We start from the raw sequence: 15102 nt of genomic DNA, 5'->3' as shown, positions 1-15102 counted from the left end.
ACGGATGACCTTTACGCAACTGTCGTGACACAATCGTTTATAGAAGATGTATGAACTATGAGGCAGTCAGGATACGGACCGTGTTTTGTAAGTATGGGGAAAGAAGAACAAACTCTGGCCTGTATATAAAAGAGAAAAGAAAGGGGCGTTGAGTCTTGTAACTTTGAATGGCCTGGGCAGGTCTTGCATATGGCGCATATATACCATTACAGCAGAGCGATTTCACAATATGACAAAACTTTTACTAACAATTGTTGATTCACAAGCCTTTCGTGATTTTTGAGAATGCCTGTCTATTCATAGGAATGAAAACCAAAATCTTTTGTATCTAGGGGTCAATCGGGCTTCCTGCGACCTAGTCACGTAGTTTTCGTTAGCATTAGACCGTGTTGACAAAACTTGGGCAACAAACATCTGATAGACAAATACTCCTTGAACCGAGCGACTCGACTTCATCGGAGGGAAGTTGTATTTATCATGAAACCCGATGAAAAGAGATACATGCATTCTCAATTCAACCTTGCAACAAAAACATGAGGACTACGATGGAGCATGTATGATGTTGTTTATTTGCCGGATCCAAATCATGGAGGTGCATTTTTTTACACGCGTTAGAGCACACATCTGTATAACGTCATTCCGTTGCGATGTCACTTGACAGCACGCAACAAGGCGTCGTGTGTCGTCCCGTGAGGCATATGATGATATCTCGGATCGATCGGATATGTCACAGGCTTTCAGCGTTGGCACGTTGCCGTAGAACGGGTAAGCTGAGAAAACATGGCTTAAAGTAAATTTCCGATGAACGATTTTCATAAACAAGATACCGATGGATATGTTCAAAAATTTAGCGGTGATAGTTTGGTGTACCAATGAATAGTTTACGGTAGGCGCTCACATTGCACTCTCGCGTGGACAGATGTATGTAGGAATGAAACTTCAGTGGTCATTCTGAGCGCTATCATTATATCAAATACGAATATGCAAATCATGCCGTACTATAGCACTTGCGTGCTACCCCGTGGGATGCAAGTAATAAAGAAATCCAAAACTCCTCCTATGTGTCGTACCAATGAGTGCGAAAGCAAAACACCTTTATCGGAATGCATATGATGCGTCGAAACAAGGCAATAATAACGTGCTACAATCAGAACTTCTCCATCAAGTTGGCCCGGACGGTCCACATGCGAGCCCTCTTGCCATAAATGTACATAGGAATCGTGAAAAGCATCAAGGCCAGCTGGATTATACCGATCCAGATATAGACCATCTTGGGACCATCTCCGTGGAGCCAGTGGGTAACAAAGAGACTGAAGACAAGGCCGTGCAAGATATTCTTTGAGAAATTGAGAGTCACCAAAGCCTCTCCTGCGTATTGACGGTAACTGTCGACGCAGAACGTGATGGCTGTTGTCGAGCCAAGCGAACATCCAAACGAAACAACACCAAAGAAGAAGGTAGGGACCATCCAATGGTCTTTCTCCTCGGCCGACCACCCAAATCCCATAAGACCAATACATGTAGTAATCAGGATAGGGATGGCCATGACAAGACGGAACTCGGGCTCGTAAAGTCCGCCATTACGGCGAGACATCATCTTGACAATGATATCGCTGACCTTGCCTGCAACACCTGTTCCTAGGATGCCGCCGATGAACGGCGAGATATACACCAGACCCGTCTGGAGAGCAGTGAAGTTATAAGACTCTCGGTCGCGGTAAATCATGGCAATCGACTCAGAGATGACAATCAGCCAGCCGACAGAGCAAGCATACACGGCAGATGACCACAGAACAGCAGGATAGGCAAAGAGTACGAATGGGCGTACCATAACCTTGAACCAATTGTCGCCGTTGAGTCTTCCATGCCAAGGCTTCAGAGTTTGAGTGAATGACTTTGGGGGTTGTTGGCGAAGGTTATGCGTGTATGCCTGGACTTTCGGTGGGCCCTCAAAGTCCGAAGCGTTCAACTTTTCGTTCTCGAGGCTCGGGCCCAGCTTGAACGAGTTGTTGATGGAACCGCTTCCAGTTGCGGTATCAGCACCCGAAGGCGAGGTCGAATCTTTATCAGAAGAATCCGCCAATGCCTTGGGCGACCCAGAGTCGAGTCCGGAGGCTGAGGTCTCTTTGTCAGTAGCGTCAGGCCCGGCGAAGCCCACATGGAGGTTTCTGGCTCGGTGGTGGTGGGAGTGATGGGATGGAACAGGCGATTGTCGTCCATCTTGGGCGGGAGGCACTTCAACTGAATGTTCTCCAAGCTCAGGCTCCAGTACCTTTTCTTCTGTGGGTTGTTGAACCTGCTGATGACGAGATGAGAGTCGGCGGAGGAAGCTCGGCCTCTTCGCAGGATGTTTGGGTCTTGCGTGAGGTGTTCGATCCCAAAATGTCTCGGGAACGAATAAGAAGAGCAGTACAGCACCCAACCCAATGATCATAGCTAAGATCCAGAAGGTCCAGCGCCATCCGAGACTGCCAATAATGACTGCGCTAACAAGAGGGACCAAGTTCTTGCCACCAAGCAAAAGGAGGGTGTAGATGCCGATACGATATGCTCGCTCGTGAAGGAAAAAGATCTCAGCGATTGTAGCTGACGGGAGACATTCGACTGGAGCGACGGCGAAGCCTTGAAAGACTCTGGCGGCCAGTAGAGAGTTGAAGCTTGGAGACCATGCAGACCAAAGCGATGTGCCAATGAACATGACGGCGCTGGCCAAGTATACTGGGCGCTTACCATAAAGAATGGCAGTTGGTGAGAACACGACTGAACCAAGGCCCATGCCCATCATGTAAAGTCCAGTGGTTAGGGCTACTCTCTCGACGTCGACGTTGTACTCTTCGGCAACATCCGTGAAGCCAGCAGCAATCAAAGGGGTGGTGCCACCACCAATCATGCAGTAAAAGCCAAGTGACAAAAGAGCAGAATCTCGTTTCCAGGATGGCCAATTCAAGGGGTCATTCCCTGAGTCCTCGGGCTGGGGTTCCAGGATGATAGCACCGTCACTTGTCTTCTTCTTGTCTTCATTTGCACTAGCCGGGCGACTTGAACTTGCTGGCCGATGACTTTCCGCCGCAACTGATGTTGCCGCGGCTGCCGCGGCTGCTGATGAGGCTGACGCTCTCCGCTCATCGACAACAAAGCCGGTAGGAATAGAAGAATGGGAGTTTCTCGCATGAACGTTTCGCAAACCAAGCGGTTCGTTGCGATGGGATGCAAGGAGAAGAACAGAGCCTGCGGCGCGTTAGCATTCCCATGTTTACCAGAATAAGAATTTGTACTTACCTGGAACCTCAATGGTCTTTTTATCGTTCAAAACTCCCATGCTCCATTTCGACGGCCCGTAAGAATTCTGAGGGGAAGCTTCGGTAGAGCCGGCGCCAGAGCTGGCGCCTAGAAAGCGCCGCCATCTGGGCACATTGGTGTTTTCTGACATGATGAAAGTCTTTACAAGTCAATGATTTGAAGACACAAAGAATTTTCTGATATTGTAAATTTTCTCTGGGGCAAAGAGCGGGCTAGGCGCAATGCCTGTGGACCGAGTGAGACGACCTTGATAAACGGAAACTTGGTGTGGTCGATTTCAGGAGTTGAACATATTTCGTCTATAGGTCTGCCAAGCTGGATGAAGACTAGAAGAAATAATAGGATGAAGGATGAAGAATTTCTAGGTAATTTCAGGGCATATGCAGATGAAGATGGAGGTGAAGGATTTATGGTAGGAAGGATATGGAAAGGTTGGGAGGCAGGTTGTTAGTGAAAGGAAGCAATGGAAGGCATAAAGGTCCAATAAATTGTGGAGTGCCGTGTGAAGATCGCTTGTGTATGCTGGCTGTCGTCAAATCCTTCAGGAACAAAGACAGTAAGAATCCTGGCAATATGATAGCTAGAAAACAAGGAAATCGAAGGGGAGAGGCCGCTCGAGTCTTGGTATACACACGGAGAGAGGGAGATGGTACGACAACAAAGGGAGGGCACGATGATCTAGATATATGTGTATTAGACAGGTACCTAGTAGGCAGATACGGTACTTGAGATAGATGAACAAGGGGTCCGTCCATCTTCCTTGATAGGTAAGGGCGCTGGGCAGACCCAAGCAAAAGCCAAGCATGAAAGGTTAATTTTCAACAGCTCGTCCAGCCTGCCATTCTAACACGAGTAAGGTTAACGTTGGATCACCGGGGCCCAACTCCACTCCCACGCATCCAATATGGTAGGATTCGAGGCCTGGTGACAATAACAATAGCGATAGTCACAAGCGGGAGCGGCGGCAGAGTCATTAAACACGATCGATTCCAGGTTAAACCAAGTTTCGTTTATTGTAGATGCTGCACGCGTGACCGACTTATGGCGTTTAAACGGTGTCCCGTGCGTCCTATTACTGGCTTATCTTACTGTGAACTGTCCCCAGTGGGTTCTGCAACCCCCGCCTATCGAAGGGTCCTGGAGCCACTGGACCAAGGGTCGCTGCGGGAGATATGGTATGCCAGAAGCAGTATTACATCATTGCTGAGGCTGGGCAGCTACCTAACCATGTCTCACCTCGAGAATCTGCTCACATTCCATGGTTTCATCCCGTTCACCCATTGTTGAGGCTCAATCAATTGTACTGCACTGTTAGATTGTTGTGTTTTGACACTTTTTTTTCTTGTATCCTTGTATCCTTGAAATCAACACAGACCGTACCAAAATGCACACATTTTCTCTACGCGCCGGACTACGTCCGTTGTATGGCAAAACATCCTCTTTGCGGGCTGTCTCAATTCAGCGAGCCTCAATCTCATCAAGCACACCGCGACAGGCCAAGAACCAAATATATGCCCCGTAAGTCGAATCGCGTCGCTTTGACAGATCACATGTCTCCGCACATGTTCCCTCGTTTGCAACCCTTATTTGCCGATCGCTGTCTGTGTCTTCGTACGCCGAGAAATAGCTTGTTTGTTGACCGCCAGCTAGTGTCCGCAACAATGACTCTTTCTCGACCTACCTTTCACTTTCAACATCGTCCCGCACACCCCTGTTGACTTTCTGGTCCGCTTCGTGGTGCTCGACATGCAAAGCTGTCAGTCCCCTCCTTCACGACCTCGTCAGGTCTGGTGTTGGCGAGGAGGAAGGTGGAGTATCTCTTGCTACTGTCGAGTTTGACTCACCAGATATCATGTCGGGAGATCCCAACCTGGCCATGACTTACATGATTACCAGCATCCCCACGCTTCTGAGCTTTGATGGCGGGGAAGCTCAGACGGCTACCAAGCTTTCTGATGCCAGAAAGCTTGCTGATCGAGATTTCCTAAAGGAATGGATCAAAATCGAAGCGAGGAGACATGGAGGCCGTGGAGGAGGCGGAGGAGGATCATCGCTCTTTGGAGGTTTGTTCAGCAAGTCATGACAATCATAACTTGATTATGTACAAACCACTATCTATAATGTCACCAAGTACCTATGACAATTCCATATGAGTCTTGTTGAGAAGTTATGCTATAGCATCTGATTATTGGGATTATATTTTAGCCCCCAGCATATCTCCAGTGAACATTTCTCAGTTGGGAACACAATGGTAGAAACAAACAGCAGTAGCTCCCCGTCGTCCATTAGTAAAACCTTTGTTTGATGCATCACATTACACCACAGGCATCTTGCAATTTGGACAATCAATAATACAGCCGAGGAGACTTGGCCCACACACATTTTGTGTTAAACCTCAGGACCGCATAATAGCAATTGTATACCAGACATTAATCAATGAAGGGAACACGAAATTATATTCTTTTTCAAAACGCAATGCTTTATGCGAATCTCGAGAAAGTAGACTACATTCGTAAATCCGATAAGTTCAACAATTCGATAAGAGTTCTGGGAGGTAGTCTACCTACTAAGGTACTAAGGTATGCCTGGTAGCAGTGTTGAGCTAGGTCATTTCTCCCGCAACGCTCCACTATGACACTTCTCGCACAGTACAATCGAACCTCAAAATCTTTAATATCGACCAAACAACCTAGGTACATTGATATAACCCACAATATGGCTTCTGTGTCACGGATACCTCATATAATAGAGCCATATCTTGCTCTTCCCACAGAAGGCTCACTCAATCTTGTCACAAGTGTACTCGGCGCAAGTTCAAATTGGCTGCTTCTACGACATGTGTACTCATACCTGAGAGGAAGCACAGATGGCGACGAGAGCACCAAAGACACAGGTGTGGTGCTGGTCAGTTTTATGAGAGATGGCACTTTCTGGAGAGAGGGTTCTACGAAGCTGGTGAGTTCCCCTGTCTTACAGCAATTCTTCATAAATACATGAGAAAAGATACTCATACTACTCCAGGGATTGGATCTAGATGCCCACAGCAGAACAGGACGCTTCGCTTTCGTAGATGGACTCACAGGAATCTACGGTGACAGCAAGCCCCAAGCACCAGGTGCACGCAAAGAGAGAGTGCTACGGGGTACCAATCTTGCGGACATCAAGAAGGAAATCGAAGGTGCTATTGGGGACTTGAAAGCCTCACGCAAAGTTCTCATCATCGACCAACTTGATGCCTTACTTGCTGTTACTGATGAGTCAACCACAAGCCTCGCATTACAAAACCTTGTTCTCGGCCTTCGCAGTGTGAGTTTATATCAGCTCGTAAAGGTCAATGACAATATCTAACTCAAATCTCTCAGCTTGTTCACAGCACTCTCCTCACACTCTCTGCTGACACACCCCTGGTTGCTGCCCAAGCTACTACCCTCGAACGAGAGCACGGCAGCCTTGTGCTCTCGATCGCTCATACGTCTGACGCTATTTTGTCTCTGCGCATGCTAGACACAGGAACAGCGAGGGATGTCAGTGGTGTCGTCCGTATTACGGGACCTGATATCGAAGGAACGGGAGGTGCTGCTGAATATCTTTACCATGTTGTTGCGGACGGTGGTGTCAAAGTCTTCGAGAGGGGGACATGAAAATCTAGATACGACGAAACACAAATACTGAGAATGGCATAACAGTCGTGAATATGCTGCAAAAATCAAGCTTGATCACCGTAAATGACAGCTTATCGCCGAGTTGGTTTTGAGTTCTACCAGATTGTAAGGGTATCATGCACAAATGCGTCAATTGCCAGGGCAAGTGTTTTCTCACGCACATCCTGTCCGAGAGCTATGGGTATGTTCATGCAGAATCAAGATGCCATTTCAGAACCTCGTAACCGAAACCCTATGGAATCTCAGAAGAGCAAAGGGGTTCTTTTTTTTTTTACTTCCTTGCTCAAACATGTAAAACACCGTGCCCATGCTCCAAGCCGTCCCTTTAGAGGTCCTTCATCCACGAACCAACAAACACAACCGCCCCAGTCACCACCTTACTCCAGTTCCAACCAGATTCCCCTGTGGTCTCAGCTCACGCTATGAGAGAACCGTCATTGTTGATACGTGCGTGCTCGAGAATGGGTGTTTCGAACGTCCGTGATAGAAGAGGGATAGGGCCGGAGAGTGGTGGAGGGGGTCAGAAGGGATGCAGTCCCCGTCTAGGCCTTCTCGGCAGTAACGCCACGGGCGCCCTTGGGTGTGCCAGTCTGGAAACCGTTCTTGAATCGTCGGGACACATCCTTGAGGTAGCGAGTGCGGCCGGTACCGACGGTCTTTCTTCGCTTAGCCTTCTCGGACCAGTTGTCTGTAAAGCTAGGTCAGTACTGCAGTTCAACAGTATTGGGTGTTTGTTCGATATCGAATTTGTCGGCCAATATCTGAGGTGTTCACGTACACTTGCGGATCTTGGCAGCAGGGTAACCGCAAGAAGAGCACTCATGCTTCTGGACGTGAAGAGAGCGGCGACCTAGAGATATCGCATCAGTTTCCCGATCCATTTTTAATAATTTTCAAGCCCCTCCGCCCAGACATTCTTCAACACTCGCAACCGTCCAATTTTCGATGTCGTTCTTCTTTGTCGGGTATTTCATTATCGAGGGATGCCTGAACGGAGAGACCAGAGGACATAAGAACTAACCGCATCGTCGGCACAGGGTGTGCGTCTTGTTGTGACGCTTACCGAAGCTGGAGGTACCCTTCGCTGTTGAGACGCATTAGCAAAACTGCGGAATTGCTTTCGAGAGAATCATCTGCTGTCGTTTCGCGAGCAGCAGCTGACAGACGGCGACGTACTCATCTTGGCTGTGGTGTTTGGGCGGTTAGTTGGATGGCGATCGAGAAATTCTCAATTTGGGACCTTTTTTGGCTGAGTGCGAATTTGGAACCCTAAGAAACGGAAGGTGTGGCAGTATTCGATCGTCATGTGATGTGACAGCACGTGACTGGGGCAAGAGCGACTGGGTCGTGCCTTCCATCTTGCGAGTGGGTTGATCAAAGCTGTTCGTTTATTGGTCAATATTTAAGTACCTATAGACAGTTAGGTACCTATGAATTACCTAAAGTGGAATGTACCTATGATTGGACTGGGTGTTTTTCGATTGAATTGTTGGTTTCCTTATATCATTAGACTGAATCTTTCTTAACATCAATTAACGTCAATAAATATCAACCGTCATTGAGGTATCTCGCACATGTAACCAAAAAAAATCATCATGAAAATAACACACAGCCTAGACCATAACGCCTATATACCATCAATCGCCAAAAGCCTCGCTTTCCAAGCACATATAGCAGATGCTCATAACTGATACTCTTATAAAGTCGGAAACTTCAGTTCCATGTTGAGGGTCCAATAATGGTTCCTTCAGGCACCGATTTTGAAATAGCATGCGTCTTCCAATCCATTGTCTCCATGGCACCATAATTTCCCCACCAGTTTGGAGGAGATGCACTCGTCAAGTACAGTGTGAAGAAGATTACCATGGTCGACATGATAAGACCACAGTCCAGAGCTGCCGATGTGACGTAGTTGTACTGCAGCCACCAGCCAGTGTATCTCCTCTTGACAAACCGGTTGAAGAAAGCACCGACAATACCCCAACAGAGATAAATGTAGACAGAGGCTGGAGGCAGCATACCAGCACCTCCATAAATCAGAGGGGTGCTGACATAGCGCCAGATTGAACGCGGCCACTTGCGAGCGAGAAGCCATGTAATGATAGGTGTGACAGCACCCACCAGCCAGAACCACTGAAGAGATGAGTAAATGGCACCGTGGCTGAAGATACGGGCTGGGCCAATGGCTCCCCAAATAACAGAGGCTGTGTAAAAGACACGACCTCCTGGGCAGGTGTAATTGTTGGGTTGGTCAATGGAGCAAACATCGGGAATGTGGCCAAGAGCCCAGTTCATCACACAAATCTGCACAATAGCCGACCAAATAGACGCGACGAGCTGCGAAGAAAACATAACACGAGGAGGGACCTTCATGTAATGACCGAGCTTGAGGTCCTGGGCAAAGTAGAGTGCCTGGCCCATACAGATGTAGCCGTAGTTCTTGAACATCATCATAGCCATGGGACGGCCAGGAACCATGTAACCAATGATAAACTCTGTCAAAACGTTGAGACCGAGCTGAATGTTAGTGATGGCCTGAACAACACCAATGGGGATAAGCCACAACACGGGGATGAGAAGGCAGATGAAGTAAGCCCAGACAGGAAAACCAGTCGGCCAGCCAGCAATGACACCAATCGAGATGGCTACCATGACGATGAAAAGGGCTATTTACCATCAGTATCACTCATTGATGATGAAATATCAAGGATTTAAACTTACCAGCATACCACCAATCCTCTGCGTCTCGGTACTTCTTCATTAGGCGCATGTGGACATCATCCTCCTGGTTACGGGCGAGCTTGAATTGTCTCCAGATTTCGTGCCCGTGGTAGAGTACAACGTGCACGACGACGGCTGTCACAGCTGCAAAAGACAATCCATACGAAAGAGCAAATTGTGTCGGCAAAAAGAGCGGCGAGTACTCCTTGTACGCTGTCTCGTTGAAGTGGAAGTTGCTGTCAAGGATCCTCGAGACATTGTAGATGGCGCCTGTATTATCGTAGGACTCAGATGACTGGACAGGGAAGTAATCCGCATACCATGTACCTGTAAAGTGGATTCCCATTGATATGCAGATGAAGAAAACGACAATACCCACAAGAACGTTGGCAATGGCGTGGAATGGCGGGATCAAAGGAGACTGAAGGTAGCCGCTGTATACGGTCCAGTCGAAGGATGTGGGCATCAAGCCATAACCAGTCATGCCACCGAAGAGCTTGTTCACGGTAACGTTGTGAGGCGCGATCCAGCAAACCCAAGTGAAGTAAGACAGTCCCTTGAAGATCCAGCCGGGGAACCAATACCAAACGAAGCCTCCACATCCCACAATCAGGAACCATCTATAACGGCCCATCTTCCAACCATTGGTTTTGGTGGGGTCGGAACCAGAGTGGTCGTGAAGCGTGTAAAACAAGGCGCAGTTGACTAGATCAGTAGGCCAGATCATGGCAGCTGGCCACACCAAGAAACGACGGGCAAGACCGGCCAGTCCATAACCAGTGCAAAGAGTAGTTATGCCGAACAGGATCTGGAACGCCCAGCCAAACTCCTGACCATAGAAAATCTGTTGGGCAAGAAGTACATCGGTTGCGTAGAGGACACCGCCACCATAGGCAGCCTTAATGTGGAATTAGTGAATGCTGAGATGTATCAAGAAGCTGTGCTTACATTTGACATGGCGACAATCACCACATGCTCCTTGTAGTTGAATTTACCAGGCTTCAGGTTGAATTTGAGGCCAAATAAGTTCCATTCACGATCGGGCATGATCAAGTCCCAGCCGAGACCAAAAGGGTATGCGACAAGCTGGACAACATAGGTAGTGACCGTGACACTAGGATTTCGCAGCGAGAAGAGCATGTTAACGCCAGAGCCGATAGTGCACAGAACCAGGCCAATGACCCAAGCACGGATGGTGTTGGCGGGGACGTCAACATCGTAGTTTCGGACGACAGATCGGACTTCAGGATAGGGACTGTTATCTTCCATGAGCGCATGCTCAATCTCAATTCCCTTCTCAGCGTTTCCTGTCGCGATAGCGGCGTCAACATCGGTGAGGTCGTCGATGGGCAAGTTGGGATCGAACTTGTGCGACTTTTCGAATTGTTGAAGGTTCTCGAGATAATCGCGACCGGAGGCGGAGACAGTCTCGAGGGGGCCGGGGATAGGAATAATATCCTCGGCCTCGTGGCGCTTGCGAAAGAGAGAGGGCGCCATGGCGATTGATAGATATCCTTTGCAGATAGCAACGGACAGCTACAGCGAAAGCGACAGCAGACCGACAGCAGTGCGTGGGTTTAAACCCGCTATGACAGCGACAACAACAGCCTGGGCTTGATATTATGGTGTCGTGAGGTGATGTTGAAGCAGGCAAAAGACGATGCCGACAGCGGCTGCTGCTTTGCGGGTGTGGTTATACAGACTGAGACTGACTGGGACTGGAACTGGGGGGGATTCTCAGCCCCAAGGGACAAGGAGGGTCGCTCCCCGCGAAGAAAAGATTGGCACCCCATGTTGTGCTCTTGAGAACTCCCATCAGAACCTGGTACTAGACGACTTGGGCCGTAGTGTCGTTCTCAATGCATTGGCTATCACGGACAACGGCATGGTTCAATCTAGGCCACCTTCTTGATTAGGGATAGAACAAGCTTAGACCATGTCAACTGCAGAGCTCCGATGGTCCTTCTGTGGCCTTTCAGTTTTCTATTTTTTTTGGACCTTTTGTTGAAAACACAGCTGGAGACTTGTTCACGTTTTCTGTTTGGTCAATTCTTTGAATCGGAAAATGGGAGACATTTCGAGCATGCAAACGCTTCAGTTTGAAGAACAAGAAGCCATGCAACGTCTATCTCCTCTCGGGAGATAGCGCATCTTGACAACAGCCCAGTCCAGCCCAGTCCAGTCATGTTCCTCTAAGGTCACATCCAAATGTTGGCACGCCATTTGAGAGATCTTATTCTATTCATCCAATAAACCCTGGTTCAGATGGTGCTCAAACCTCCAGAACAAACGGCTTATCTCCAGCCCCTCTAGGACTAGCCTCGGCCCATAAGATAACCGTCAGGTAAGTGAAAATTCACTTGATGGTGCGTGTTAGCTTTAAAACACTCAACCCCAGCCTGGCACTTTTGTCTACATAAACGGCACACCCGGCTGTAAATCATGCTGAGAGAGAAACAAAAATCATCTGCTGAATGATTCCTGATCGGTTCAGGGTCCAGCCAACTATCGGACTAACAGTGCTGAGAGCTTGCCTTCTCGCCATAATGTCGGGTTTGAGACTAATTCAGCGCGCTTCTGGAACACAGACTAGGAGTGGCTACTAAGGTCGAGGTTGGCTGAATCTCGCTAACGTTCTTGACTGATGTCTTGTCAGAGTTCGCACTGATAAAATCCCTCTTCTTCCATCGGTAGATAGAGCAAGAATGAGAATGTCTTGGTTTAATCGTCCCACGATCAATATGGAAAACTCATCCAACTCAGCAAAAGGTCCCTCGTTAAACAAGATGGTTCCATTTGTCTCCAGCCAATCTTCATCACGTGGCGAACTTTTGTTCAGCTCGGCTCACATCGTAACCAAAAGGTGTTGGAACCTTTGACCAACCCACTCATAGCCATGGAATTTCTGCCAAAATGTCAAACATGATCTTCGCAATTGTCAACGGGCGATCGGCAAGTTTCGTAAGAAATGTCCATTGACTGCGATCTCTTATGATCGCAATACTACTACTACAGAGTATTGGACTACCTAAGTAATAGTTGTGGCTTTGATCCGTGTAATACTGCTCAGTGGTTCCTGGACCTAACTGGATGACGGTGTAGTACGTCAGGTCATTCGTGTAAGTGACGCTCAAATACAACGACTCTTCGAAAACATTGGCTGCTTCACCAGTACAACCTTTTACGTGTGGTTATATGGGTGGGATGCTACTTCAAGATAACTCTTCGAAGTATAGTTCTATATCTCCCCATTGTTAAGAATAGTGTGAGTCCTCCTGGCCACACATATGGATTTTTCTTGTGCCCTACTGTCTGAGGGCTTCCAAGTCAGTAACAACATGTATGAATTGGCAACGACAAATATAGCCAAAGGTATCGCCGATGAGACATTATGCCCTATTACTAACTCCTGTATTATCAGTAGAATTTACATTAAAAAATGTGTATTCAAAAAGGTATGGTGAAGTATATTACGCGGCTTGCATAATTTGCTTTGCAGGATAATGATGATAACTTCGTTTCAGGAACAGCCCGGTTGCTCGATTTAAACATTATTCGATGCTTTTGGAATTTAATCTCTGCAGGTTTTTTTGTAGCACGTTCGTTTACTTCGCAGATATGTTTGTAAGTAAGTAGTAGTTCTGAGAATCTGTGCCTACAAACATACACCCTTATTAGTAGGTTTGGAGGCATGAGGGTGACGCAACGAGTGTTGCCTGCCTAACATGACTAACGCGACGAACACTTATTCTGTGTTGTTGCCTTTAACTCCAACCAGCAGAGTTCTTGAGGATCAGTGAACATCAAGCGCGGGGTAAAGGAACATTCCCGCTTATTACTCTGATCTGAACATTGTCAGCCATCATCATGTCGACCACTCCAGGAGTGACTTTCCGCAAGGACGGAACGAAAACATTCATCCCGCTCGAGAACAACCCAGAAGTGTTCACCAAGCTCATTCACAACCTAGGCATCTCCAAGAAACTCGGCTTCTACGATGTCTACAGCGTTGACGAGCCTGCGTTGCTGGCCATGATTCCTCGCCCCGTCCACGCCCTCATCTTCATCACTCCTGCGCCTATGTGGGCTCGCGTTCGGGAAAGCGATCCTGGTTCAAAAGAGTTAACATACGATGGCTCTGGCCCAGATGAGCCTGTCATGTGGTATAGACAGACTATCGGACACGCCTGTGGGCTGATCGCTCTCCTACACAGTGTAAGCAACGGTACGGCCAAGGATTTTATCAACCCAGACTCGCTCCTGGACAATATCATCAAGAAAACACAGGACCTTAAGCCCCTTGCACGTGCCGATTTCCTCTACAATTCCGTCGAACTGGAAAAGGCCCATATGGACGCAGCTGTGACGGGTGATTCTGCAGCACCTACGAGCCAGGAACCTGTCGGGTATCATTTTATCAGCTTCGTCAAAGGTTCAGACGGTCATCTCTATGACCTGGAGGGAGGTTGGGGCGAGCCAGTCGATTGCGGTATCTTGGATGAAGGGAATGATCTCCTTAGTGAACAAGCCCTTGAGGCAACTGTCAAGAGGTACACCAAAGTTGCCGATGGTAACCTCGAGTTCAGCATCATTGCTCTATCAACGATTACAGAGGAAAACTAGCAAAAGTTGGGTAGCTATAGGGAGGGCTATGGGAAACCCCGGGCATGTAGGAGCACTCTTGCATTTCAAGCCTACTCCTATCGCGTCATCCACGTCACGCTGCTATGGGGGCTTTCACTTGGTATACAGATACTATATCTACACACTATCAAACACACTACACAGTGCACTTTTGTAGAACAGCTTAATGATCACTTGGCTTCTGGTATGGTGGTGAGACGAGAACGCCTTCATCTATTTCACACAAAAGACTCGAGCAATGGCCCCAGTATACCAAAGCGAGCATTCGCCAAAATATGATTGACGCCATAATGCATCAGCATACGCTCTATGTAACACAGCTTCGTTTATTGTAGGACAGCCATGCCTCGAGCAGCTTCTTTCACTCTCCAGTAATGGCCTTCTGTATATATCACTGCAGGATTGAGTTGTACTACAGCAATTGCAGACTCAAAACGGTGTGGACTCTCAGGTGGTGCTCAATGTATGTCGGTAGTTATCAGCCTCGGTCTATATTCAATCCTGCAACCTATAATTCATGATGTCTACTTGACTTCGTAGCTATTTGCTGTCATGGCATCTACAGCAAAATGTAAAACCAATATGACTTTAAGGTCGACAAGTTTTCCTGCTGAACCCTTGTTCATTCTGAATATTCCCCTATCCTGGATAGCCCTGGTCTTCCCAACCTTGATCAAGTCATGAGAAGTTAATCCTCCTGCACTAGATTTCGGAACGCGGCAGTACACCTGTTACATGCATCATCGGGTATGCAGCTGGCCGCTTGCCACGTTGT

General features: G+C 47.9%; 6 protein-coding genes across 6 annotated transcripts; 3 read left to right on the top strand and 3 right to left on the bottom strand.

Annotated features, from left to right (window-relative positions):
• Nucleotides 1-1147: 1147 nt before the first annotated feature.
• FPOAC1_004795 (uncharacterized protein) lies at nt 1148-3430 on the bottom strand (the record flags this gene model as incomplete). Its single annotated transcript, XM_044849334.1, has 2 exons — nt 1148-3228; nt 3280-3430. 2 exons carry the CDS (start codon nt 3428-3430, stop codon nt 1148-1150), a joined length of 2232 nt encoding a protein of 743 aa, XP_044708044.1.
• Nucleotides 3431-4684: 1254 nt separating this feature from the next.
• On the top strand, nt 4685-5383 carry FPOAC1_004794 (uncharacterized protein; the record flags this gene model as incomplete). Its single annotated transcript, XM_044849333.1, has 2 exons — nt 4685-4818; nt 4951-5383. The coding sequence occupies 2 exons, from the start codon at nt 4685-4687 to the stop codon at nt 5381-5383; spliced, it is 567 nt and encodes a 188-aa protein (XP_044708043.1).
• A 632-nt stretch (nt 5384-6015) lies between these two features.
• FPOAC1_004793 (uncharacterized protein) lies at nt 6016-6941 on the top strand (the record flags this gene model as incomplete). The annotated part of the gene is made up of 3 exons (XM_044849332.1): nt 6016-6255; nt 6322-6606; nt 6663-6941. 3 exons carry the CDS (start codon nt 6016-6018, stop codon nt 6939-6941), a joined length of 804 nt encoding a protein of 267 aa, XP_044708042.1.
• Nucleotides 6942-7504: 563 nt separating this feature from the next.
• Nucleotides 7505-8142, bottom strand: RPL37 (60S ribosomal protein L37; the record flags this gene model as incomplete). Its single annotated transcript, XM_044849331.1, has 4 exons — nt 7505-7650; nt 7741-7812; nt 7984-8046; nt 8139-8142. The coding sequence occupies 4 exons, from the start codon at nt 8140-8142 to the stop codon at nt 7505-7507; spliced, it is 285 nt and encodes a 94-aa protein (XP_044708041.1).
• Nucleotides 8143-8675: 533 nt separating this feature from the next.
• FPOAC1_004791 (uncharacterized protein) lies at nt 8676-11180 on the bottom strand (the record flags this gene model as incomplete). The annotated part of the gene is made up of 3 exons (XM_044849330.1): nt 8676-9628; nt 9684-10581; nt 10632-11180. The coding sequence occupies 3 exons, from the start codon at nt 11178-11180 to the stop codon at nt 8676-8678; spliced, it is 2400 nt and encodes a 799-aa protein (XP_044708040.1).
• Nucleotides 11181-13550: 2370 nt separating this feature from the next.
• Nucleotides 13551-14306, top strand: FPOAC1_004790 (uncharacterized protein; the record flags this gene model as incomplete). The annotated part of the gene is made up of 1 exon (XM_044849329.1): nt 13551-14306. One exon carries the CDS (start codon nt 13551-13553, stop codon nt 14304-14306), a length of 756 nt encoding a protein of 251 aa, XP_044708039.1.
• Between the last annotated feature and the right edge of the window lie 796 nt (nt 14307-15102).

Source organism: Fusarium poae, chromosome 2 (genome assembly GCF_019609905.1).
Source record: "Fusarium poae strain DAOMC 252244 chromosome 2, whole genome shotgun sequence".
Taxonomy (NCBI): domain Eukaryota; kingdom Fungi; phylum Ascomycota; class Sordariomycetes; order Hypocreales; family Nectriaceae; genus Fusarium; species Fusarium poae.
The sequence above is the reverse complement of the archived record's forward strand: the minus strand, read 5'-3'. Positions and strand labels throughout refer to the sequence as shown.